The sequence below is a fragment of the Podarcis cretensis genome (assembly GCF_951804945.1).
Source record: "Podarcis cretensis genome assembly, chromosome: 14".
NCBI classification, from domain to species: Eukaryota; Metazoa; Chordata; class Lepidosauria; order Squamata; family Lacertidae; genus Podarcis; species Podarcis cretensis.
This window is the reverse complement of record NC_137183.1, coordinates 51,382,393-51,409,338: the sequence shown is the minus strand read 5'-3', so window position 1 is coordinate 51,409,338 and position 26,946 is coordinate 51,382,393. Positions and strand designations below refer to the sequence as shown.

The 26,946-nt window shown below is 46.9% G+C and overlaps 1 protein-coding gene and 1 long non-coding RNA gene across 2 annotated transcripts in view; one reads left to right on the top strand and one right to left on the bottom strand.

Annotated features, from left to right (window-relative positions):
• The first annotated feature begins 336 nt into the window (after positions 1-336).
• Positions 337-26,829, top strand: TMEM184A (transmembrane protein 184A). Its single transcript, XM_079953915.1, has 9 exons — positions 337-621; positions 11,158-11,400; positions 14,129-14,294; positions 16,008-16,098; positions 16,228-16,303; positions 17,680-17,771; positions 18,723-18,892; positions 21,035-21,232; positions 24,524-26,829. Exons 2-9 carry the CDS (start codon positions 11,158-11,160, stop codon positions 24,766-24,768), a joined length of 1,281 nt encoding a protein of 426 aa, XP_079810041.1. The 5' UTR covers positions 337-621; the 3' UTR covers positions 24,769-26,829.
• The window catches only part of LOC307203341, a 71,893-nt gene continuing 70,457 nt past the window's right edge, over positions 25,511-26,946 (bottom strand). Inside the window, exon 2 of the long non-coding RNA XR_013833162.1 lies at positions 25,511-26,547. This is a non-coding gene — a long non-coding RNA (uncharacterized lncRNA). The remainder of the gene's footprint in view (positions 26,548-26,946) is intronic.

The following is a 26,946-nucleotide window of genomic DNA, read 5'->3' as shown; positions in this document are numbered from 1 at the left end:
CAACAACTACCAGACTTTTAGAAGACATCTGAAGGCAGCCCTGTTTAGGGAAGCTTTTAATGTTTAATAGGTTATTGTATTTTAATATCTGTTGAAAGCAGCCCAGAGTGGCTGGGTATAAACAATAAATTATTATTATTATTATTATTATTATTATTATTATTATTATTAGAAACAATGCAGGCAGGTGCTGTGCCCCTTGCTTCCTTTCCCATGACATCAGCCTAGTGACTATCTTTGCAGTCCAGTTAATGTTTACTTGCTGGACTCTGCCTGGCAGTACCTGCTTGGCCCCAGGAGCCGTTTCCTCTTCCAGCTAGGATTCTCAGGAGGGAACTGGTGACTAGCTGATCCTTTGCTCATGCCTGCCTCTTCTGCCTCTCTCCTCCTTTGGATGCAGGTGTCCCTCGTGCTGCGCTCTGAGCCGCTGCCCTGTGGGACCACCCAGCCCCCCCCCCCGGCAGTTGGGGCTGCTCGTCAGCATCCCGAATTCCTCTGCCCAGCGTTCTCCCCGCCTCCCCGTTCTTCGGAGAGCACGAAGAGGAGTATTTTTAGACGCTGGTGTGTTCCTCGGCTGAAGATAACTGAAGCTCTTCTCCTGCAAAGGCGTAAAACTGTGGGGTGAGTTGCACGTGGGTTGCAGGGGGGAGAAGGAGGGAGGCTCACCTGAGAAGGTAACCGAAGCGTGCTTCTGATGGGGGTGGAAGAGGTTGCTGGAAATACCAGGACGATTTTTTTTCTATTGCTCTACGGTGTGCCTAGGTGGGAGCAGGGAAATATTAAGGCATGCTTCTGATCTCCAGAGGAACTTGAATGGGAGTCTTACCCTGTTACGGGTGCGAGGTTTGATCAATTTAATTGGTGAATTAATGACTGAAAGCTCATCTTGATTGGTGTGGGCAGCGTTTAATGGATGAAGTGGGAAGCTTAGGGCATGATTGTTCCCAGAGTGTGTTAACTGTGTTACTTACATGTGTGTATGTGAGAGAGAGAGAAAGAAAGAGGGAGGGGGAAGAAAGAAAATAAGTGGTTTATGAAGTTGGAGCTTCTTTCTGAATCTAAGAAGCACCCATTTTGAGTGGTCGGTGTTTGTTTATTTCTTAAAATTTATATACTGCTTGGTTGCAATGAAACCTGACCTAAGCGGTTTACAGAAAGAACGAAACAATAGAATTTTGATAAATACAGATAAGAACAACTATTTAGAAAAAATAATTAGAATCACCGATAAACCCAAAACAGATTAAAACACACATCAATTTTCCATGTACAGTGGTACAGTGGTGCCCCGCAAGACGAATGCCTCGCAAGACGAAAAACTCGCTAGACGAAAGAGTTTTCCGTTTTTGAGGTGCTTCGCAAGACAAATTTCCCTATGGGCTTGCTTCGCAAGACGAAAACGTCTTGCGAGTTCTTGCAAGTTTCCCCCCCTTTTTTCCCCTTTTTCTAATAGCCGCTAAGCCGCTAAGCCGCTAATGGCCGTGCTTCGCAAGACGAAATAACCGCTAGACGAAGAGACTTGCGGAACGAATTATTTTCGTCTTGCGAGGCATCACTGTATCTCTGGTTGCGAAAGGGATCCATTCCGGAGGCCCGGTCGCAACATGAAAAGAGTGCAACCCGCAGCGGCGCGTCTGCACAAGCGTGGGTTGCGATTCACTGCTTCTGCGCATGTGCGTGACATCATTTTGCGCTTCTGTGCATGCGCGAGTGGTGAAATCCGGAAGTAACCCTTTCCGGTACTTCTGGGTCGCCGCAGGACGTAACCTGAAAGAACGTAACATGAAGCGGACGTAACATGAGGTATGACTGTATCTGGTTTTAGCAGGCATTGAAATGGCGTCTGGCTGATGTCAGTGGGCTGGGATTCCCAAAGTGTGGGTGCTGCCACGCTAAAAGATCAATTTCTTCCAGTAATAGAGCAAATTTTGCTTTAAAAGCAGCCTTAACTTAGGGTGCTCCCGGGCCACTGCAATTTTCATGTGGGTATCAATCACATACAGTGGTACCCCGCAAGACGAACGCCTCGCAAGACGGAAAATCCGCTAGACGAAAGGGTTTTCCGTTTTGGAGGCGCTTCGCTAAACGAATTTCTCTATGGGGTTGCTTCGCAAGACGAAAAAATCTTGCGAGTTCCCGCGGGTTTTTTTCGCTTCCCCCCCCCTTTACTAAGCCGCTAAGCCGCTTATCAGCTGTTCCGCTGATAAGCCGCTTAACAGCTGATCGCTAAAAGCCGCTAAACCGCTAATAGCGCTAATCCGCTAAGCTGTCAATGGGCTTGCTTGGCAAGACGAAAAAACCGCTAGACGAAGAGAATCGCGGAACGGATTCTTTTCGTCTTGCGAGGCACCACTGTACCAGGAAATTCATCTTGGGCAACAAAAGTTGATTTGAACCTCTTGTACAGCAATCCTGCTCCTTAGTTGCAATAAGGAAAGTGATGGCAAAATGCACTGGGATACCATTTATTCCGTGCTGTTTCATCTGACCTCCCCCATAATTAAATCACAACAAACACTCAGGAAAGAGCTGGCGTTGTCTGATCTTGCAAAACCATAGGGGTGAATCCTCAATGATCAGGTCATCTGGGAGGGATTGAATGGTTGCAGGCCCACCTACAATCTATGAATGAATTGGGTGGGCTCTTTAAATGATTGGCTGTCCAAATTGTTATTGGTCCTGCAGACTTGACTGGATCAGTTCGATTTATTTATTTTTTAATCAGCTTATCTGATTATCCCTCCAAACTCCCGCTCTTGGTTAATTACATTTATATAAGAGTCACAAAGGTGATGGACATCTGGCACCATCTTAAGAAGTGTGGATGAAGGAGGACTTCTAGGAGTTTCTTGTGTGTAACAACAAAGCTGAGATAGCTCCGTTGGTAGAGCATGAGACTCTTAATCTCAAGGGTCATGGGTTCGAGTCCTGCCTTGGGCAAAAGATTTGTGCAAGGCAGGGGGTTGGACTAGAGGAGATTCTGAGGAGATTTCACCCCTCCCATATCCAAGAATCTCCTGACGAGTCTGCTGATTCTCCAGAGAGGAGGAGCAGTGTTCTGCTTTCTACTTATTCAGCTCCAGCACCAAGTCAGTCAGTCAGTCAGTGTGTCGGAGAGAGAGAGACTGAGTGTTAGAGATCGTGTGTAGAGATAAGGTTGCTGCTAAGAGCAGCTGCAGACACTCAGTGCAGCATTCATTTATGCTTAGACCTATTTAGCTCTGTATATAGTTTTGTATTATAGTTGTAGTTAAAGAATAAAAGAAGATATTCTACAGAGCTGCTCTCCGAGTCGTGTATACAATGCCAGACTCTGCTATACTCTGCTGTGCGATGACTGTATTGTGGAAGTGAATCCGGTGCTCACAACTCTAAGCTGTGAGTCCACAGCACTTTGACCTGTTCCTGTGAGAAAGGTGGTCTCTGGAAGTGCTACCCAGCTCGCCTAGCCCAGTCGGGGTTGAAGTGCATGAATCCAGTTGGTGACACTGGCTCAAGGGCGATGCTGACAGATTCAGGGTCCTTTCCAACTCTACAGTTCTATGGGGGGAAACCTATTGGGGAAAGGGGAAAGGGGGACTTTTCCACCCCAACCTCCAGACCTTTCCATCTTTTGGGAAGACTCCTTTAAGCAGCTTGCCACGTTCTTGCTTCTCACAAGGAGGCAGAACCAAGAGGCATAAATAGAGAGCAGGACCAGAAAAAGCAGCACCACTCCTGATAAACAGGAACAGTTGGAGCATCTGAGAATGTCCACACCCTGCCCTGTTTCCATGCTGCTAAACAGGCTTCTGTGCCGGCCCAATGTTCTCGCACACATTTTGCTGCGAGATCTGCTCCGCAGCCTCTGCTGTGCTCAGTTTCTGCAGCAGGATCTGTTGGTAAACGATTCACTGGTATCGCTCGTTCCTTCTACAGCATGGATAAAAATCAATGATGTTGATAATAATAATAATTAATAATCTGATTTTTTAAAAAATCTGATTTTTTAAATTTAAATCTGATTTTTTTAAAATTTAAATGGATTTTTTATTTATTTAAATTGGATTTGTAAAAGAAAATGCTTTTGGAGGAAAAAATCTTTCTAAAGATCATTTTCTACTTAAGTTACATTATAGTCCATAGGCTATTCACCAGTTATACCAGCAGGAATGCCTTTCTGTTAAAAAAAATATGATTTACGGTAAATTAAGTCTTACTGACTAGTGATTTAAATTGTGATTTAAATCAATTTCATTTAAATCAAATCCACCCTGCTCTCCAGCACGTGCAGAAACTGCCTTCCTGACCGTTAGGTTCACTATTGGGAGCAAAGCAGCAATGAAATTGCATTGGGAGTGCGGAACTCCAAATCTCAGCAGTTCCTTTCAGCCTGGCCCAGGTTGGGGTGATGGAGAGATTTGGTCCAACAACATCTGGACGGCCACAGGTTCCCCATCCCATAGTTATTTGAAAACTGCTTTGTGGTTGATTTGCTTCTTATTCTTCAAAAGTAAATACAAGAGTTTTATTGTGGCTTGAATATACGTTTACTGGAGACTGGATCTGGCTTGCAGGCTGCCCTCTATTGCTTTGGGACAGCCTTCTCCGATCCTGGAGCCTTCCAGATGTTTTGGACTACAACTCCCATTAGCCCTAGCCAAGGGGGGCTCTTGGACACTTGTTTCGGTTATTGGAAACGTTGGTGTGTTTCTTCTTTAAAGGAGGAGTCCCAAAATAGAAGCCTTGATAAATGTAAGGAATGACATCTAAAGATGGAACCGTGTTGTCCACCGCCTAAAAATACACATGTATTATTAGTTTGATGCGGGGAATGAGACACCCTGAGAAATCCTGGCTCTGTTGCTTCTGCTGGCAAAAAAAATCATTGTCTTTTGGGCCTAGCAAACTATAACAGGAAGACCACCAAGAACGGGGAAAGGTGCAAAGCATTAATATAATAACAGTATCTTAAAAAGCAGAGACATCACCTTGCCAACAAAGGTCCGTATAGTTAAAGCCATGGTTTTCCCAGTAGCGATGTATGGAAGTGAGAGCTGGACCATCAAGAAGGCTGATCGCCGAAGAATTGATGCTTTTGAATTATGGTGCTGGAGGAGACTCTTGAGAGTCCCATGGACTGCAAGAAGATCAAACCTCTCCATTCTGAAGGAAATCAGCCCTGAGTGCTCACTGGAAGGACAGATCCTGAAGCTGAGGCTCCAATACTTTGGCCACCTCATGAGAAGAGAAGACTCCCTGGAAAAGACCCTGATGTTGGGAAAGATGGAGGGCACAAGGAAAAGGGGACGACAGAGGACGAGATGGTTGGACAGTGTTCTCGAAGCTACAAACATGAGTGACCAAACTGCGGGAGGCAGTGGAAGACAGGAGTGCCTGGCGTGCTCTGGTCCAGGGGGTCGCGAAGAGTCGGACACGACTAAACGACTAAACGACTAAATGACTAAACGACTAAACAACAACAACAACAACAACAACAACAACAACAACAACCCTACCCACCTGGCTGGGTTTCCCCAGCCACTCTGGACAAATTCCAGCTGAATATTAAAAACAATACAACATCAGACATTAAAAACTTCCCTAAACAGGGCCGCCTTCAGAGCCGCCATCAGCCAAGAAACCCTGCTTCTAAAAGAATTCTGCAACGGATTTTGGTTGTCGCCCTCAGGAGAATTTCTGCAATCCAGGGGGCTAGTGAAGAAAGCGAAGCGAGAGAAACAAGAGTTGAAAATCTTGCTTTATCTAAAACCAAAGAAGCGAGAGTCACTTCAAGCAGTGGTTAGAAGGAGATGCAATCATGCCTGCCGAACTGCTGAATAACTGAGTTTCCTGTTTAGAAATAGAGGGTTTGGGAATATATGGTGTTGTAACTTGCTGAGTCAGACCCAATGGTCCATCTATTTATTTATTTTATTAATTAAATTTGTATACCGCCCTTCACCCACAGATCTCGGGACAGTTCACAATATCACACATACAATATAAAAAGACAAAGACTGCAATACTGTTAAATCTGTGGCAGCTCTTGAATAGCTTCTGTTGTACACCAGATAGATTTAGGAAGACATAACATCTTGGTTAAGTAATTATCTCAAACAGAGACAAATACTGCACTACATAAATATACATTTAAAATTAGAGGGAATTGGCAGGAAGTCAATGGAACTAAGAAGAAGACTGTAATAAAGTGTAACAGATATTGACAATTATTTGATGTTTATTTGTTATGGGTGGTTTTGATTTTGCGTTAGTTTTTTTCAAAAAGTTCAATAAAGCAATTTAGACACAGAAACAATATCAAAAGACAAAGTACATAATAAAAACAAGAACAAGAACACACACAAGCCAGTTGTTGTTGTTGTTTAGTCGTTTAGTCGTGTCCGACTCTTCGTGACCCCATGGACCAGAGCACGCCAGGCACTTCTGTCTTCCACTGCCTCCCGCAGTTTGGTCAGACTCATGCTGGTAACCTCGAAAACACTATCCAACCATCTTGTCCTCTGTCATCCCCTTCTCCTTGTGCCCTCCATCTTTCCCAACATCAGGGTCTTTTCCAGGGAGTCTTCTCTTCTCATGAGGTGGCCAATGTATTGGATCCTCAGCTTCAGGATCTGTCCTTCCAGGGAGCACTCAGGGCTGATTTCCTTCAGAATGGAGAGGTTTGATCTTCTTGCAGTCCCTGGGACTCTCAAGAGTCTCCTCCAGCACCAGAATTCAAAAGCATCAATTCTTCAGCGATCAGCCTTCTTTATGGTCCAGCTCTCACTTCCATACATCACTATAACACAAGCCAATAACACCCCCCCAAAAAGAACACATTTAAAAGAGGTATAAGATGTTAATTAGCCAATAGCCTAGCACCTAAAGGTATATAATGAAGGAACCAGATGAACCTCCTCGGGGAGAGCAGTCTACCTGCGGGGAGCCACTGCAGAATAGGCCTGTTCTCGCATCGCCACCCTCTGGACCTCTGATGGAGGAGACACATGAAAAAGAGCCTCAGAGGATGATCACAGGGTCCAGGTAGGCTCCTATGGGGAGAGGCGATCCTTGAGATATTGCAGCCCTGAGCTGTTTAAGGCTTTATAGGACAAAACCAGCACTTTGAATTGGGCTGAGAAACTTACCGTATTTTTCCGTCTATACGATGCCCCCCCAATGTATAAGATGCCCCCTATTTTGGGGGACTCAAATTTAAGAAAATGGCCTCGACACTATCCGTGTATAAGACGCCCCCTAATTTTTGACACCCTTTATTAGGGGGAAAACCCTAGTCTTATACACGGGAAAATACAGTAATTGCCAGCCAGTGCAGTTGGGCCAGGATCAGGGTAATATGCAGAAAAGGGACGCGGGTGGCACTGTGGTCTAAACCACTGAGCCTCTTGGGCTTGCCGATCGAGAAGTTGGCGGTTTGAATCCCTGCGAAGGGGTGAGCTCCTGTTGCTTGGTCCCTGCTCCTGCCAACCTAGCAGTTCGAAAGCACGCCAGTGCAAGTAGATAAATAGGTACCACTCTGGTGGGAAGGTAAACAGCGTTTTCATGCGCTCTGGTTTCTGTCATGGTGTCCCATTGAGCCAGAAGCGGTTTAGTCATGCTGGTTACATGACCTGGAAAGCTGTCTGTGGACAAACACTGGCTCTCTTGGCTTGAAAGCGAGGTGAGCACTGCAACCCCATAGTCGCCTTTTACTGGACTTAACCATCCAGGGTCCTTTACCTTTTTTACCTTAATATGCTCAAACTGTCTTGCCCTGGTGAGCAAACTGGCCGCTGAATTCTGCACCAGCTGAAGTTTCCAAACCGTCTTCAGTGGCAGCCCTACGTATAACGCATTGCAGTAATCTAACCTAGAGCATAGACAACAGAGGTTAGGCTACATGTCCATAAAGGGGCACAAGAAGACCACCAGCCGAAGCTAATGGAAAGCCCTTTGCAGCAGAATCACAGTTGGAACAGAATGCTGGGGACGACTCGTTTATAATTATATTTATAATTATAAATTATAATTATATTTTGAGAATGATTCCTGTTCTTATGTCGCTGCGTTGTTTTGTACTTTCTGGATATCCCTGATCATATTATAAAGTAAAGGTAAAGGTAAAGGGACCCCTGACCATTAGGTCCAGTCGTGGCCGACTCTGGGGTTGCAGCGCTCATCTTGCTTTATTGGCCGAGGGAGCCGGCGTACAGCTTCCGGGTCATGTGGCCAGCATGACTAAGCCGCTTCTGGCAAACCAGAGCAGTGCACGGAAACACTATTCACCTTCCTGCCAGAGTGGTACCTATTTATCTACTTGCACTTTGACGTGATTTCGAACTGCTAGGTGGGCAGGAGCAGGGACCGAGCAATGGGAGCTCACACCGTCACGGGGATTCGAACCTGTGACCTTCTGATCGGCAAGCCCTAGGCTCTGTGGTTTAACCCACAGCGCCACCCGCGTCCCTATTATAAAGTAGTTGTGTTCTATATTATAAACCAAGCACTGCTAGCAGTTGTTTCTTTTTGTTTCCCAATGTATTTCTAATCAATTAAAAAATTAGTGTGGCGCAAGGAAATTTTTATTCTCAAAGTGTGGTATAGGAAAAAAGAGAAGCACTGTATTAAACCAAATTGGGGGTGGAAAACCTTTGGAAGTCCTTGTTTATGGAGGACAGGTTCCCTCAGCCCTGACCTTTGGCCCTGCTGGCTGGGGCTGATGGCAGCTAAGCATCCAGCAACATCTGGGGAAGCCCAGGTTCCCCATTTCTGATTGCGTGTTTGTGTTCTTAAACAAGCAAGCTGTGACTTCTAGGAAAATGACTTCTCCGTGTGGAATTGCAAAATAGAATCTGTGTGGTTTAGTGGTGGAGAGTGTTGGGCAGAGACCACAAAGAAGCAGGTTCTAATCTCTGCTCAATCAGCAAGTTCACTGGGTAACCTTTGTCTAATCTCTCTCTCTCTCTCTCTCTCTCTCTCTCTCTCTCTCTCTCTGTGTGTGTGTGTGTGTGATGAGAGAGAGAGAGAGAGAGAGAGAGAGAGAGCGCTTAGCTACTTTGCAAGGTTGCTGCTGGAAGTTTGGGTGCAACTCTGCTTGCTGAGAGGGGTTTGCATGACCGGACACTGAGGTCCAGCTCCGAGGGCCTTCTGGCGGATCCCTCACTGCGAGAAGTGAAGCTACAAGGAACCAGGCAGAGGGCCTTCTCGGTTGTGGCGCCCGCCCTCCCACCAGATGTCAAGGAGATAAAACAACTATCTGACTTTTAGAAGACATCTGAAGGCAGCCCTGTTTAGGGAAGCTTTTAATGTTTGGTGTTTTATTGTGCTTTTAATATTCTGTTGGGAGCGGCCCAGAGTGGCTGGGGAAACCCAGCCAGATGGGCGGCGTATAAATAAATAAATATTATTATTATTATTATTATTATTATTATTATTATTATTGCAGGGCTGTGTGAAACCTTCAGCTTCCCAGGCCATCCCAGTAAATCTGTGCTGACTTCTCTTTTTTTTTTGATGTTTAGTGTGATAAATCTTAGGTTGCATTTAGCTGTACAACTTCTGCTGCTCATCACTTACTTCAGCCTTTCTCAACCTGTGGGTCCCCAGATGTTGTTGAACTACAACTCCCATCACCCCCAGCTAGCAAGGCCCAGAGCTCAGGGATGATGGGTGTTGCAGTCCAACAACATCTGGGGACCCACAGGTTGAGAACCACTGACTTGCTTTCGCTGGACCTTGAGGCAAGAGGTCATATTGGAACGATCTTCTGAGAACTAAAGAGCAAGCATGACATCTTTGTTTCTCCAACTAGATGGTTAGCTAACATTTCAGACCCCAGCGAGAGTATTGTGTCCATTTCTGGGCACCACAGTTTGAGGATATTGATGAGCTGGAAGGGTGTGCAGAGGAGGGCAACCAGGATGATAAAGGGTCTGGAAACCCAGGCCTTATGCGGAACAATTGAGGGAGCTGGGTATGTTTAGCTTGGAGAAGAAAAGAGAGGTGTCATGATAGACACCTTCAAATATCTAAAGGGCTTCCACATGGAAGATGGAGCAAGCTGCTTCTCTGCTGCTCCAGAAGATAGGACCCAAACCAACGGATTCAAATTAGAAGAAAGGAGATTCCAACTACGATTCTCTGATTCCTGTCAAGAATGTAAAGGTAAAGGTACCCCTGACCGTTAGGTCCAGTCGCTGAACGATTTTGGGGTTGTGGCGCTCATCTCGCTTTATTGGCTGAGGGAGCTGGCGTACAGCTTCCGGGTCATGTGGCCAGCATGACTAAGCCACTTCTGGTGAACCAGAGCACCACACAGAAATGCCGTTTACCTTCCCTCTGGAGCGGTACCTATTTATATACTTGCACTTTGACGTTCGAAAGCAGTTGGCAGGAGCTGGGACCAAGCAACGGGAGGTCACCCCGTCGCAGGGATTCAAACTGCTGACCTTCTGATCGGCAAGCCTTAGGCTCTGTGGTTTAGTCAGGGAAAGCTGCGCTGGCAAATAGACAGTTGAAAATATATATATACACAAATAAAGCTGTATTCGACGGACGGAAGGATATATGATTTCTGGCATGACTGAGAATTGTAGAGCCAGGGACGGAGAACTTTAAAGCGTTAAGATCAGAAGGCAGAAAATATGAAAACGAGAAGAAGCAGGAATGAAGATTTGGAGATATGCTTCAGAGGTCCAGACTATGGGGATCCCGGAAAAATTAATAATTACACTTTGGACTATAATTGGTCTTTTTTGTTTTAGTTTATTATTTTTAATTGGATTATGATTCGGATATGTTGATTGGTTGTTTTTATTGGAAAATCAATAAAAATGATATTTTTTTAAAAAAAAACCATAGCGCCACCCACATCCCTGTCAAGAATGTACTTCCTGTTATAAATGCAAGCTTTCTTCTTTTATACCAAGTCTCAGTCTGAATACCTTTCAACTAAAGGTGTGCTCCAGGTAAGGATCCGTTTAACGAAGCTGCGTCTAAACTCTGCCGTGTCTGCCATTCTGACCTTGGACAATAAAAGGGTGCATTGCGAAGAGCTGAGAGCAAACACAAAGCCCTCTGTTCCCCGATTCTCCCCCGTGCCTCCCGCAGAGGTGTCATAGGTTACCTTCTTATCTCCCGATAGCTCACCTTTGCTCGCTCTCTCGTCTCTGCTAGATGAACAACGCAACGCTTGCCAACGCGTCTTCTCCCCCCGGCAGCATGTCTCCTGCCACGCTGCGCTTTGATTTCCTCCCGTCGGCGGTGGGCTCCGGCCCCCTGGTCGTAGGCGATGGCTCCCAGCTGAGGGCTGACCAGAACCACTCCCAAGACAGCCAGCATCTCTTCCTGACCTCTTCGGCGGCCAAGGTGATCTCTGGCCTCTTTGTGTGGGCTGCCCTCGTCATCACTTGCCACCAGGTAAGTTGGGGGAAGCTGGAGGCCCAGGCTCTCGGAAAGACCGTATCCTGCCATAGGGATGTGCCTCAGGCTCCGAGATCTTTAGTGGAGGCCCTTTTCTCAGTTCTGCCACCCAGAAGGGCAGGCTTGGTGGAGATAAGGGAGAGGACCTTCTCAGTGGCTGCTCCCAAACAACTTTGGAGGTAAAGGTAAAGGTACCCCTGCCCGTACGGGCCAGTCTTGACAGACTCTGGGGTTGTGCGCCCATCTCACTTAAGAGGCCAGGGGCCAGCGCTGTCCGGAGACACTTCCGGGTCACGTGGCCAGCGTGACATCGCTGCTCTGGCGAGCCAGAGCCGCACACGGAAACGCCGTTTACCTTCCCGCTGGTAAGCGGTCCCTATTTATCTACTTGCACCCGGAGGTGCTTTCGAACTGCTAGGTTGGCAGGCGCTGGGACCGAGCAGCGGGAGCGCACCCCGCCGCGGGGATTCGAACCGCCGACCTTTCGATCGGCAAGCCCTAGGCGCTGAGGCTTTTGCCCACAGCGCCACCCGCGTCCCTTTGGAACTCCCTCCCAAATAAGCTAGGCTGGCTCCCTCCTAGTTGTCCTTCTGCCGGCAGGTGAAGACCATTTTATTCCTTTGGGAACGGACTGTTTTTTAAAGAATGGGCTTTTAAATAGTGCTGTGTTGTTATTGAAATACTGGTAATAAAAACATTTCATTACCTTTTAACAATTGTCTTGTATGCATACCCCTAAACATTTTGTGAATCTTTGTACTTTTGTCCCATTTACTGTACTTGTTTCCCCCGATTTGAACTATAAAATGGTGGTTTTATTGAGCCAAAACGAGAGTACAGTACCCTTAAACAATTTTTTAGAAAAGTATGTATTTTAAAAAAAACTTTTTGTATTTTATCTGTGCTGTTTATATTTGTGTAAGCTGCTTTGAGTCCCAGTCTGGGGAAAAGGCATAATAATAATAATAATAATAATAATAATAATAATAATAGGGCTTTTTACAGTTGTTTACCTTCCCCAAGTTCATGCCCTCCAGATGATGTTGGACTACAACTCCCAGCATGCCAAGGGAAGACACAAGTCTAAAACAATAAATTTTATTTATACCCCGCCCTTCGCGGCCAGAGCCGGGCTCAGGGTGGCTAACACCAGTAAAATTACAGTAAAAACATAGGGGGGGGGAACCAATTTAAAATACAGGTTAAAATGCAATTTAAAATCCAGCCTCATTTTAAAAGTAGCCCATAGATCAAAACCATAAGGGGAGGGAAACATAAGGGTCAGACTGAGTCCCAACCAAAGGCCAGACAGAATAGCTCTGTCTTGCAGCCCTGCAGAAAGATGTCAAGTCCCGCAGGGCCCTAGTCTCTTGGGACAGAGCGTTCCACCAAGTCGGGGCCAGTACTGAAAAGGCCCTGGCCCTAGTTGAGACCAATCTAACCACCTTGCGACTTGGGACCTCCAAAATGGTGTCATAATAAACACCACTTAACAGCGACACATCTTTGTGTTAGGTTTTTTGGAAGGTGCCGCAGCAATTAAAATGGGCTCCTCCTTACCAAGCATGATTCCTAGGGACAAAGGAAGCTGCCTTACACTGAGTCAGGCCCCTGTTCCATGGAGCTCAATATCGCTTACACTGACTGGCAGCAGCTTTCCGGGGTTATGGACAAGGTTCTCTCCCAGCTCTGCTCGGAGATGCCAGAGACTGAACCTTGGACGTTCTCCATGCACCACAAGTGCATTGCATGCTTTGCATTCCAATGAGCTGTAGGCTTGTGCTTAGAACAAGATTCTAGTCCTCATGTTCTAAAGACGAGGCTGATTAACAAAAGAACATTGGAAATAGCCTTTTGGCAAGTGGATGATAGGTGTGTCTAGCTCGGTGTTGTCCACACCAGGAATGTCTCTGGAGGTTGCAGACTCCCAACTCCCATCTGTCTCAGACAGTGTGGCTGATGGCTGAGGATAATAATAATAATAATAACAACTTTTTATTTATACCCCGCCCTTCCCGATTCAAAAACCAGGCTCAGGGTGGCTAACAACAAATTTAAAACACTTTAAAACACTTAATTATAAAACCAGCATAAAATACAGTATAAAAACATGAATAACAATAAAATTCAAAAATCAATTAGTTAATCCCCAAGGCTAGTTGGCTGAATTGGTCCTACTTGGGCCAATGAGGAGGCCAGGGGAGAATTAGCTGTGGGGTCCCAGAGCGGGTGACCTTCATAAAAGGGGAGGGGGAGGGAAGAGAAGGGAAATAAAAGATCAGGCTGAATTCAAATTAAAGGCCAGGCAGAATAGCTCTGTCTTACAGTCCCAGCGGAAGGAGGTTAAATCCTGAAGGGCCCTAGTCTCATGGGACAGAGCATTCCACCAGGTCGGAACCATCACTGAAAAGGCCCTGGTGGAGGATAGTCTGACTTCCTTAGGGCCCGGGACCTCTAAACTATGGTTATTCATGGACTTTAAGGTCCTCTGCGGGGCCGACCACGATGGGAGAAGCTTGCTTTCTTGCAGACATGGGCAAAGTTGGCCCTCCAGATGTTTTGGGACTACAACTCCCATGATCCCTAGCTAACAGGACCAGTGGTCAGGGATGATGGGAATTGTAGTTCCAAAACATCTGGAGGGCCGACTTTGCCTATGCCTGCTTGTGTTTCTCTGGAGTAGATGCCCTGCTTCCCACAGCCTTGCTCGTTTCTTTTCTTCCAGATCTTCTTGCACCTGAAAAGCTACACCATCCCCAACGAGCAGCGCTACATCATCCGTATCCTATTCATCGTGCCCATCTACGCCTTCGACTCGTGGCTCAGCCTTTTGCTGATCGGCAGCCACCAATACTACGTTTATTTTGACTCGGTGCGCGACTGCTACGAAGGTGAGCTGGGTTTGGCCGTTCGGCCTAGGAACGTGGGCGCCTCATTCTGCGGCGGGCTGATTTTGCACCACCGCCCGCCGCATACGGCAAAAAATGTGCGCCCAGGGCTGTTTGATCCCGAGCAGCCTGCACATGTTGAAACGACTGGGTTTCTTTTGCAATAAAGTTCAGGAGCAAGGAGTTCATTTCTCTTCCGAGAACCCTTCTGTGGTGAATTGCACAAGACGTTCTGCATGTGGCTCAGAAACACTGTGGCTGAGGACAGGCGCATCTTAGAGCATTGGCAGCATCATCTTCTTTGGTGCAAAGCACACCACTTCCTCCCCAGGGCTGAACTCTGCAAATCCTCCTGTCTCTCAACATAAATTTACTTTTCTGCAAGCATCCAGCAAAAGTCAACTGTGGACGGCATCAATTGGCTAGTACCAGTGTCGTCGCCAAGATATGTTTCAGCTCTTTGATGCAACAACTAAGGAAGCCTTTCTTTCTGAGGAGCAAGAAATGGGGTGGGAACATTGCACGTTTTGGCAGAGTCAAAACCTCTTTTTTGGTGTGTGTGTGGGGAAACAGGGAAAGGGAGAAATTCCAAAAGCAGTCCAAATGAGGACTGGGTTTGCTTGGTAATGCAGATGGACAGTGGCGAGGCTCTGAGAGGGTATGCAGTGGCTGGAATGCTAAACAGGGAAGACCTCATGCTGCAACATCTTGTTGCAGGCCACGCGGACTGATTTTTTTTGCATTGCCCATGAGTTTCACAGTCTTCAGTCTGCCAATAGAACTGCTTTCGTTTCATCTTTTAAACACCTGCTGAAAACGTCCCTATTCTGTCAGGCTTATGCAGACGATTAAAAATACGTCTTTCCATGATAAGTTAGCTGATCACTAACTTTTTATATGGTTTTTATTGTGTGGCTTTATGTACGGCTGTTGCAAACCACTCTGATATACTTTTCATGAGCAGTGGTAAATATATATACAGTGGTACCTCGGGTTGTGGACGCAGGTGGCGCTGTGGGTTAAAGCCTCAGCACCTAGGGCTTGCCGATCGAAAGGTCGGCGGTTCGAATCCCTGCGGTGGGGTGCGCTCCCGCTGCTCGGTCCCAGCGCCTGCCAACCTAGCAGTTCGAAAGCACCTCCGGGTGCAAGTAGATAAATAGGGACCGCTTACCAGCGGGAAGGTAAACGGCGTTTCCGTGTGCGGCTCTGGCTCGCCAGAGCAGCGATGTCACGCTAGCCACGTGACCCGGAAGTGTCTCCGGACAGCGCTGGCCCCTGGCCTCTTAAGTGAGATGGGCGCACAACCCCAGAGTCTGTCAAGACTGGCCCGTACGGGCAGGGGTACCTTTACCTTTACCTTTACCTCGGGTTAAATACTTAATTTGTTCCGGAGGTCCGTTTTTAACCTGAAACTGTTCTTAACCTGAGGTACCACTTTAGCTAATGGGGCCTCCTGCTGCCGCCACGCCGCTGGAGCACGATTCCTGTTCTTATCCTGAAGCAAAGTTCTTAACCAGAGGTACTATTTCTGGGTTAGAGGAGTCTGTAACCTGAAGCGTATATAACCCGAGGTACCACTGTATATGGTTTTTATTGTGTGGCTTTATGTACAGCTGTTGCAAACCACTTTTCATGAACAGTGGTAAATATATATATATAGATAAATTGTAGGGTGGACTGTTTTTAACTGCCATTCTCTCTCCTTCTGTGTTTCAGCCTTCGTAATCTACAGCTTTTTGAGCCTTTGCTTTGAGTACCTCGGAGGGGAGAGCACCATCATGGCTGAAATCAGAGGGAAACCCATTGTGTAAGTTCCCATATTAGGCTGCTAATGTGGAAATGTCCACTGCTCCCCATTGGTTAGCATTGTCTCCCTTCAGCATACCCTTGGCGCTCCTAGCCTGTATTGATGGGGGCTTGTCTTATCTTTTCCTAGGTCTAGCTGCCTCTATGGAACGTGCTGTTTACAAGGGATGTCCTATTCAATTGGATTCCTCAGATTCTGCAAGCAGGTGAGGCTCATAGGAGAGGCACTGCCTATTGCTGCAGCTGGACTTTTTCATCTCTGATGAAAATAATACAGTGGAACCTCGGTTTTCAAACTTTTTTTTGTTTTGTTAAATCATTTTTATTAATTTTCCAATAAAAAACATCCAATTAATATATCAAATCATAATACTCCAATTAAAATAAAAACTAAAATAAAAAAGACCAAATTATCATCCAAATTATAATTATTAATTTTTCGGGTCTTCCCATAGTCTGGACCTTAAAGCATATCTCCAAATCTTTTAATCCATTCCGGAAGACCGTTCGGCTTCCGAAAAGTTCAAAAACCGAGGGTCAATGGCAAAGACAATGGAAAGAAATGAAGAACAACGGCTCAGAAGCCGTTTGGCTTCAGAAAATTAAATCGAAAACCAGAGCAGTTACTTCTGGGTTTCCGGCGTTCGGGAGCCAAAATGGAGGCGTTCAGGAAACGAGGTTTGACTGTACCTTCCAGGGAGCTAGCTGTGTTAGTCTCTTGTGGCAAATGCAAAGAGAGAGAGAGAGAAAGAGTGAAAAAAGAACACAATTCAAAGTGTTGGTGCTGACCTTGAAAGCCCTAAACGGCTTCGGCCCAAAATACCTGAAATAGAAACAAACAAATAGAAACAAATAGTGCCAGGATACTGGGACCTACAGGCATATGTGGTGGTACTGCTCCAAAGTAAAAAGGTTCTGGACAAAATTAACTTCTGAGATCTCATTGATAACTGAAGAAATGATTCATTCCTCCCCTTGTCTCTTTTGAATTTATTTGTGCAATCGGTTTGAGACTTGAATAACAATAAATTAGTTTCTCATCTTTTGATTGCGGCCCAGGCCATGATTGCCAGCTTTGGGGAGGCTTTTTATCTCAATACCCTGGATTACTAGTATTCCAAACCTTGGCAGATCGCCTTTGGGAGGGAAAATCGCATAAACTAAAGGGCTCAAGGGACCAAAATGCTCAAGGTCTCGTCTTTACTGTTTGGATTCATTTTATTTCAGATACGAATGCAGTGGCTCAGGAGACTCTGGTCCCATGGGTCTATGCGAGTGTTCAGAGTTATATACAGGCAGCTCTCAATTTAAGCTGGGCTTATGTTTTGGGGATGGCACCTAAAGCCATAATTTATAGTCAAAACACACTGGGTTCCGTGGTGGGTGGGGTTGCCAAAGGTTCCTTTACCCTGGATGTCTGCCACTACCGCCCTTTTTATTTTATTTTAATTTGCCCCACACATAAAGCTGAATGTGCACAACTTAAATGCCCACAAGTTGCCTCTGGTGGTAGGAAGCGTGTGACTGTAACGCATTTTCACTGCCTTAATGTGCTTCAGCTGTGATTGTCCAATCTTTCTAGGCAACGCTGCAGTTCTGCATTGTGAAGCCTCTGATGGCTATCATCACCATCATCTTGCAAGCCTTTGGGAAATACAATGACGGCGACTTCAAGTGAGGAGACGGGAGGATGTGGGGCAAGGGCGGGTGCTTTTTATGGTCTGGGGTGGTTCAACGCCTTGACAGTTTTCCTTGGAAGAGGAAAAGCTCAGGGCAGCTTTCTGGAAAAGGGTAAAAGGCAATTGAAATGCACAAAAAAAAAAAGCAGCTCGAAACCAACACTATATTATTATTATTTTAATGAAGCAACAAACCATTTTCGCTTGGCTGACCCACCGAAAAATTTAAATGATTAAAAGCTGCTAAACTGCTGCGAGAGAGGAATGCAAATGGCCATGATTTGATTACATTTCACGAAACCATGTGGTTTCACTGCATCCACAATGAATAGTGATTGTGGACCTCTTTGTCAAATGGATCCAAGGCTGCTTGAATCTCCTTTCTATTACAGTGGTACCTCGGGTTACATACGCTTCAGGTTACATATGCTTCAGGTTACAGACTCCGCCAACCCAGAAATAGTGCTTCAGGTTAAGAACTTTGCTTCAGGATGAGAACAGAAATTGTGCTCCGGCAGCGCAGTGGCAGCAGGAGGCCCCATTAGCTAAAGTGGTGCTTCAGGTTAAGAACAGTTTCAGGTTAAGAACAGACCTCCGGAACAAATTAAGTACTTAACCTGAGCTACCACTGTAACTTGAATCCGTATTCCATGTGACAGCCCTTAAAAATTTGAAGAGGGCTATTGTATCTCCTCTCAGTCATCTCTTCCCAATTCTCTCGACCGTTCCTCATCAGGCTTGGTTTCCAGACCCTTGATCATCTTGGTCGCCTTCTTCTGCACACGTTCCAGCTTGTCAACATCCTTCTTAAATTGTTGAGGGGGGTTAAATGAGAAACATGATGGAATCAAGCACAGTCCCTTAAGTGACTTGGTGAAAGGAGAGGGATCTAAATGCAATGATTGTCTGACGCTTGGTACCTCCGTGTGTGTTTTATGCTTCCCAGCATTCACAGTGGCTACCTCTACATCACCATTATCTACAACTTCTCCGTCAGCCTGGCTCTCTATGCTCTCTTCCTCTTCTATTTTGCCACCATGGAGCTCCTGCGACCTTTTGAGCCGGTCCTTAAATTCCTCACCATCAAGGCAGTCATCTTCCTCTCTTTTTGGCAAGGTGGGTTTCCATCTTTCCGTCTCCTTCAGAGGCAGCACCTCCTCTCTTCTGGCTGAGCAAGATCTGGGGGAGAACCAGTGCTGTGTAAACATGAAGGGGGTTAGGCTGGGAGCCAGCAGGTCAGGGTTCGAATCCCCATTTGGCCATGAAGTATCTCGAGTGAGCTCTTTGGAGGAAGGGCTGGAATAGGAACGAAGGCTTTTGAGACTTGGCAGCTAAAGCCAAGGACGTACTTGGCAAAGGTTGGCCCCCACCGTGGGCTCAGGCCCAAAGGGGCATGAATATCATGCTAGTTCCCTGCCCCAGAAGGGAGGAAGTGGAGTATTTGTGCCGTGTAACATGGAGGTGCCTCTACCACTATTAAAGTACAGTCAAACCTTGGTTTTCGAACATAATTCATTCCGGAAGCCCGTTCGGCTTCCGAAACATTCGACAACTGAGGCCCAGCTTCTGATTGGTTGCAAGAGCTTCCTGCATTCAAGTGGAAGCTGTGTTGGATGTTCGGCTTCCAAAAAACATTCGAAAACCGGAACACTTACTTCTGGGTTTTCAGCGTTCAGGAGCCGAAACGTTCAAAATCGGAGCCATTCGGGTACCAAGGTTTGACTGCAGCACTGGTGGCAGCAGGGACCAGCATTGCACCAATCTGACTCCAGGGAATTTGTCCTACCAAAGTGAGAGGTCAATGGAGCTGTGAAGGGGAGGGGAGGGGGAAGCCAGGTTGTTCATTGTCCCTAAGGTAAAGGGACCCCTGACCATTAGGTCCAGTCGCGGACGACTCTGGGGTTGCGGCGCTCATCTCGCTTTATTGGCCGAGGGAGCCGGCGTACAGCTTCCGGGTCATGTGGCCAGCATGACTAAGCCACTTCTGGCGAACTAGAGCAGCGCACGGAAACGCTGTTTACCTTCCCGCCGGAGTGGTACCTATTTATCTACTTGCACTTTGACATGCTTTTGAACTGCTAGGTTGGCAGGAGCAGGGACTGAGCAATGGGAGCTCACCCTGTCGCGGGGGTTCGAACCGCCGACTTTCTGATCGGCAAGTCCTAGGCTCTGTGGTTTAACCCACAGCACCACCCACCTCCCTTTTCATTGTCCCTGGGGGGGGGGCATTATTGTTTTGATTGAATTAATTACTTGTGTTTTGTCTTGTGCTTTATTCTGTGAACTACCCTGGAATCTCTTGATGAAGGGCAGTATATTGAATGAATGTATGAACGAATGAATGAATGAATGAATGAGGGGATAGACAGGCTGAGGCTCAACTGGGCTCTCTGGCACTGCTTGCAACACCTGGAAAAATTTACCCACCCACGTCTGTGTTTAAAAGTAACATAAAAAATGATGAGAGACTAATTCATCGTTCACCTCATCTGCAGATGCCTCCCTTAAATACTTGAAGAAATACAGTCATACCTTGGTTCTCCAACGCCTTGATCCTCGAACATTTCAGTTCCCAAACACCGCAGAAGTGTTCCAGTTTGCAAACGTTTTTCGGAAGCCAAACGTCTGACGCGGCTTCTGCTTGAGTGCAGGAAGCTCCTGCAGCCAATCGGAAGCCGCACCTTGGTTTTCAAACAGTTTTGGGAGTCGAACCGCCTTCCAGAATGGATTAAGTTTGAGAACCAAGGTACGACTGTATAGGGAGCTGCCTTAAAGTGATTTAGGTCAGAAGGAAAATGAATTGATACTGATTTATATTTATATGTAACTTTGTATTAATGTAACATTTTAATATGTATATTTTTGCAATATTTTGTTTGAGTCGTTCATTGTTGCTTCTGTTTTGTACACCGCTTAGAGCTATTTTCCATATATTAAGCGGTATACAAATGAAATAATAAAATCAAATAATCAAAAATCAAACCTGCACTGACTGGCAGTCGCTCTCAAGGGGTTTAAGGCAGGTGCAAGGGATGGACGGGGGGGAAGGCAGCAATACAGCTCTTTGCCAAGGGCACAAGGGAGTCTGGGCACATCTCTGGCTAAAACCCTGATGGCAAAATGATGTACCTCACGAGATCCTGGTGACATGCAGAACTGTTCCGTGGACCTGTGGGAAACCCACATGCGCCAACAGGACTTGACAAGCCACCTAATGCTTGGGTCGGTGATAAATTGACAGATATTCCCTTTGCACAGGGATGTTGCTGGCTATCCTGGAGAAATGCGGGGTGATCCCAGAGGTTCAGATCATCGATGGGAACACGGTGGGAGCCGGGACGGTAGCAGCCGGCTACCAGAACTTCATAATCTGCATCGAAATGCTGTTTGCTGCCATCGCCCTCCGATACGCTTTCACCTGCCAGGTGTACAGGGAGAAGAAGGAAAGTGCGACATGTGAGTGTTCTCAACAAGGTTGTGTTCTTCTGAAGCTAGCCTTCTGCCACCTGGTTCCATACAGATGTTTGGGACCGCATCTCCCAAATTGGCTGGGGCTAATGCAGTCTTAAAACATCTGGACAGCACCAGGGTGAACGAGGTCGCTTGAAGTCAGGGCTTCCCAAACTTGGGCCTCCAGCTGTTTTGGGACTACAGTTCCCATCATCCCTGATCACTGGTCCTGATAGCTAGGGATGATGGGAATTGTAGTCCAAAAACAGCTGGAGGGCCAAGTTTGAGAAGGCCTGTTTTAAGTGTACAGGGAGATGGGAGGCGGAATCAGAGGAGCAGAGAGAAACCAAACCTGGAATTGTTTGTTTCTTTCCTCTTATCATTACACTATACAGTGGTGCCCCGCAAGACGAATGCTTCGCAAGACGAAAAACCCGCTAGACGAAAGGGTTTTCCGTTTTGGAGGCACTTCGCAAAACGAATTTCCCTATGGGCTTGCTTCGCAAGACGAAATGTCTTGCGAGTTATTCTGACTTTTTTTCCCTTCCCCCCCTTTTTCTAAGCCGCTAAGCCGCTTATCTGCTTATCCGCTAAGCTGATAAGCCGCTAAAAGCCGCTAAGCCGCTAATAGCGCTAATCCGCTAAGCCGTCAATGGGCTTGCTTCGCAAGATGAAAAAACCGCTAGACGAAGAGAATCGCGGAACGGATTCTTTTCGTCTTGCGAGGCACCACTGTAATTCATAAGTGCGAAGGATGGATGAATAGTGGTACTCAAGTAGAGGATGCGCTTGTGTGAAATAACCCAGTAACAGGGCTCTGCACCCTGGATTCAGCACCAGATATAAATCTTGCATATTAACTGTATTTGCATGCTTTTGTTTCTGATGTATACCGTATTTTTCGCTCTATAGGACACACTTTTTCCCCTCCAAAAATTGAGGGGAAATGTGTGTGCGTCCTATGGAGCGAATGCAGGCTCCTTGGCTTCAGCGATAGCAACGCTAAGCCTCCGAAGGGCAGAGGGAGCACTCCCTCCGTGCTCCAACGGCTTCGCGTGGCTATCCTTGAAGCCTGGAGAGCAAGAGGCGTCGGTGCGCACCGACCCCTCTCGCTCTCCAGGCTTCAGGGATAGCCGCGCGCAGCCCCTCCGGCGGGGAGAGGCTGCACGTGGCTATGGCTTTTTTAGCCCCACACAGCTTCTCCCGGGAGGGAGAGTTTGCGTGGCGTTAAGAGGAAGCCAAAACAGCCAGCGGGATCCATCCCGCTGGCTGCCTTGGCTTGTGACATAGCCATGCGCAACCCCTCCGGCAGGGAGAGGTTGTGCGCAGCCTGTACGCAGCTCTTAGGGGCTGGGGGGGGGGAATAAGATTTTTTTCTTGATTTCCCCCCCTAAAAACTAGGTGTGCCCTATGGTCCAGTGCGCCCTATGGAGCGAAAAATACGATAAATGCTTCTTGGAAACAGAGGTTTTTTTTGGCCGAGGGGAAAGGAGAGAAAAAAAGACTAAATTGGTCAGGAAATGGGTTTTAGAGAAGGAATCTGGAGCTGTATTGGCAGACTGGCACCCCCTTCTTTGACTGAGGTTACCTTGGCCTTGTGATGCCATCTCCTCCTTTCCCTTTATTAAGGAGGAAACCAGCTTTCAGGTCAATAAAGAAATTCAAATAAAAGTCATCAATCTGAAGGTGAACAGCACTTGGCTCTTGAGATATTGAAGGAGCTTTTCAGCTTTTAAGGAGGTGCTGTCTGGCAGCTGACGCTTAGGAGGCATTCAGTCTTTTTCGGGGAACAGTGTTTGGAGTGGAGGGAACAATGGTGTCATTTCCCCCCAGCATAGGTGCCAACTCCCTGGGGCCCTGGGGCTCTGGGTGCCATAGCACCCACAAAATTCCCCATGAATGCGCCGGGCACCCACAAATTTAGGTGCCAGGCCCATGCACATTGCATGGCACCCACGACACTGGACACCCAGGTTCGTGGCACCAAGCTGGCCCTCCTGCCCCCTAGATTACTATAAAATGGAGAGGGAGGCATGGTTTATAACGTGTGTGGAAGGAAAAGGCTAGAATTGTTCTGCCCGGACACTGAGGTCCAGCTCTGAGGGCCTTCTGGCGGTTCCCTCACTGCGAGAAGCCAAGTTACAGGGAAACAGGCAAAGGGCCTTCTCAGTAGTGGCACCCGCCCTGTGGAACGCCCTCCCACCAGATGTCAAAGAGAAAAATAACTACCAAACTTTTAAAAGACATCTGAAGGCAGCCCTGTTTAGGGAAGCTTTTAATGTTTAATAGTTACTGTATTTTAGTGTTTTGTTGGAAGCCGCCCCGAGTGGGGGGGTATAAATTATTATTATTATTATTATTATTATTATTATTATTTTATTATTATTATTATTATTATTATTATTATTATTACAATAGGGCCAAAGTAACCGGAGACTGGGGCAGAATTCTTATTTTAACATGTTTTGGGTCTTTTTGAACAACTGGTGGCCCAAAAATACTAAACGACTGGTCCTACATAGTGCTGCTGCTTATGATCTGAACAAACAACTTTGTTTTCTGGTAGTTTTTCCCAACCTGGTGCCCCCAGATGTCCAACTCCCACCAGCCTCATTGTGGTCCAATGGTAAGGGTTGATGGGGGTTGTAGTCCCACAATGTCTGGAGATCACCAGGTTGAGGAAACTTGCTTTTTGAGAAGGCTTTTCTTAGTTGTTTCTTTCTTATTATTATTATTATTATTATTATTATTATTATTATTATTATTACCTCACCCATCTGGTTGTGTTTCCCCAGCCCCTCTGGGCGTCTCCCAACAGAATATTAAAAACATGATAAAACATCAAACATTACAAACTTCCCTAAACAGGGCTGCCTTCAGACATCTTCTAAAAGTCAGATAGTTGTTTGTTTCTGTGACATCTGACGGGAGGACGTTCCACAGGGCGCGTGCCACCACTGAGAAGGCCCTCTGCCTGGTTCCCTGTAACCTCACTTCTCGCAGGGAGGAAACCGCCAGAAGGCTCTCGGAGCTGGACCTCAGTGTCCGGGCTGAATGATAGGGGTGGAGACGCTCCTTCAGGTATACTGGACCGAGGCCGTTTAGGGCTTTCAAAGTCAGCACTAACACTATGAATTGTTCTCGGAAACATCCTGGGAGCCAATGCAGGTCTTTCAGGACCGGTGTTATGTGATCTTGGTGGCCGCTCCCAGTCACCAGTCTAGCTGCTACATTCTGGATTAGTTGTAGGCATGTTTACATGATTACGCTTCTCTCGTGTCCTCCTCTTGCTCCCAGCAAACCTTGCCCCAATGCAGAGCATCTCCAGTGGTCTGAAGGAGACCATGAGCCCCCAGGACATTGTGCAGGATGCCATCCACAACTTCTCCCCAGCGTACCAGCAGTACACACAGCAGTCCATGCAAGAGGCTGGCGAGCCAGGGCAGAACGGGCACGTGGAGCCCAAAGCCAATGGCCAACACATCAAGAAGAGCAAGAACATTGAGAAGAGGGTGCTGATAATCTCTGATGACGAGCTATAGGGCACGTCTCGCAGGTGGGAACCATGGTGGGCTTTGTAGGAAAGACCTCCTTGCCACCTTCCAGCTCAGTTGCTGCGGACAGAACCGAATGTCAGATGGGCTGGCCGACGTGAGAGAAAATGGAGGTGTTGCCACCAATCCCGTCAATTGGCTATGCCTCGAGAAGGCTCAAATACTTGGAAAGTTGGTTTCTCAAGCCCTCCCACTTCTTCGTGTTTCCTCGGCCTTTGCGCTCAACCCATTGCGTGAGCCTTTTCCTCCTGCTTTTGGGGATGCGCCACGAGGGCACAAAATGGCGGCATTTTTCGGAAAGTTCCAAGAGGTTCTGGAAGATGGCTTAGAATGCCTCCAGCCTCTCTCCTATTGGCTGAAGCAAAGATAGTGTAGTGGGGATGACTTTTCTCAGTTGGACTCTGAGCGACAGCTCTGGTTCCAAGATGGGAGTGGGCTGGGGACTGGCTTGGAAGAACGGGGAAAGGCCAGGATTGTGGGACCAGACGTAATGGTTTTGAATGAAAACTGTGCCCCAACAGCAATAGAGTCTGGGTTTGGTCCCATGGGAAGGAATGAAACAAACTGAAGTTTTGAGTGGGGAGCTGCAATGGCTACAGCTGAAAGCAGAGGGAAGTGGGAAGTGAGAAACTCCTTATGGAGCAAATGAAGACTTCAAGGAAGCTTAAAAATTGCTATTCCTAGTCCGTTCTTGGTGCTAAAGGAAAAACCTTTTTTAAAAAAAAAATCCAAAAAAATTTTTGGGTGTGTTGGTTGAACCCAGAACTATCTCAGTAAAGCCATTTTAGCGAGACTGATCTGCTATGGATCAGGAATTTTGGCCCTGTATAGGATTGGTGGTGGTGGAATTGAAACTGTTTCCTGGAGAGGAAAGCTGAGGACAATTTGACCACATAGTAGAAAGAATGTAGGCAGAAATCTTTGCTGGGTTTAACACAGACACACACTGTGTGGGCTCAGTTCTGGCTCCCACCATTGTGGAAATTCCACACATATAGGGGGCAGCATAAGAACTGCCTATGGCTCTCCCCTTGGAATGTAGAACATGTAGAAAGGAAGACTAGCCTAAGGACTTCTAATCTTGTGCGACTCCCAGCTCTCCATCAGCTCCAGAGAGCATGGCCAATAGCTGTAGTTTCTGAGTCACCTTCAAAGGCAGCCCCATGTAGAGAACGTTGCAGTAGCCCAAGCAGGAGATGACCAGAGCATGTACCACTCTGGTGAGACAGTGCGTGGGCAGGTAGGGACTCGGCTAGCATACCAGATGGAGCTGGTAGACCTTGGATGAGGAACTGGCCATCTTCATGGACAGTTGAGTGTCCAAAATAACCCCCAGGCTGCCCACCTGGTCCTTCAGGGACACAGTCACCCCATTCAGGAGCAGGGAGTCCTCCACACCTGCCCACCCCCCTTCCCCCAGAAACAGTTCTTCCATTTTGTCGGGCTTCAACCTCAATCTGAAGACCGCCATCCATACTCCAGACACTTGCACAGGGCGTTCACTGCCTTCAATGGTTCCGATTTAGAGAGGTAGAACTGGTTATCATCCACATATTGGTGGATACGCAGCCCCAACTCCCTGATGATCTCTCCAAGTGGCTTCATAGAGATGTTAAAAAGCATGGGAAGGGGGACAGAGCCCTGAGGCACCCCACAAGTGAGAGCCCAGGGATCCGAACACTCATCCCCCCAACATCACTTTCTGGACACGGGCCAGGAGAAAGGAGCAGAACCACTGTATAACAGTGCACCCAAAACCCAACTCCTCTAGATGGTCCAGGAGGCTACCAGGGTCAATGGTACTAAAAGCCGCTGAGAGATCCGGCAGAACCAGGAAACAGCTTTCACCTCTGTCCCTATCCTGCAGGAGATCATTCAAGATTCTGCTTGAACAGCACAACTTCTCTATGCAGTGATAAAATGTATGTAATGCTTTCTTCTTTGGATGTTGCATCTTTTACAGAGAGGTGGCAACTGCTGGGAGTGTAAACTTGTACATTTTAAATTATTTATATAAAAAGGCTTCTAATAAAATGAAGGGGGGGGAAACATTTCTGTGTGCATTGTCAAATCACTGTTAAGTATTTCCCTAGCAGGCAAACCCGTTCTCTGAATAGGAGTCCTCTGTAACCCAGGAAGGCACAACCTGGGACTGGGAGGGATCAG

Excerpts from the sequence above, each read along its gene's own strand:
- TMEM184A (XM_079953915.1), top strand. The coding sequence starts at position 11,158 with ATGAACAACGCAACGCTTGCCAACGCGTCTTCTCCCCCCGGCAGCATG. Across the intron at positions 16,099-16,227 it reads ATCAGAGGGAAACCCATTGT|GTCTAGCTGCCTCTATGGAA; the intron begins GTAAGTTCCCAT and ends ATCTTTTCCTAG. Across the intron at positions 16,304-17,679 it reads TCCTCAGATTCTGCAAGCAG|GCAACGCTGCAGTTCTGCAT; the intron begins GTGAGGCTCATA and ends CAATCTTTCTAG.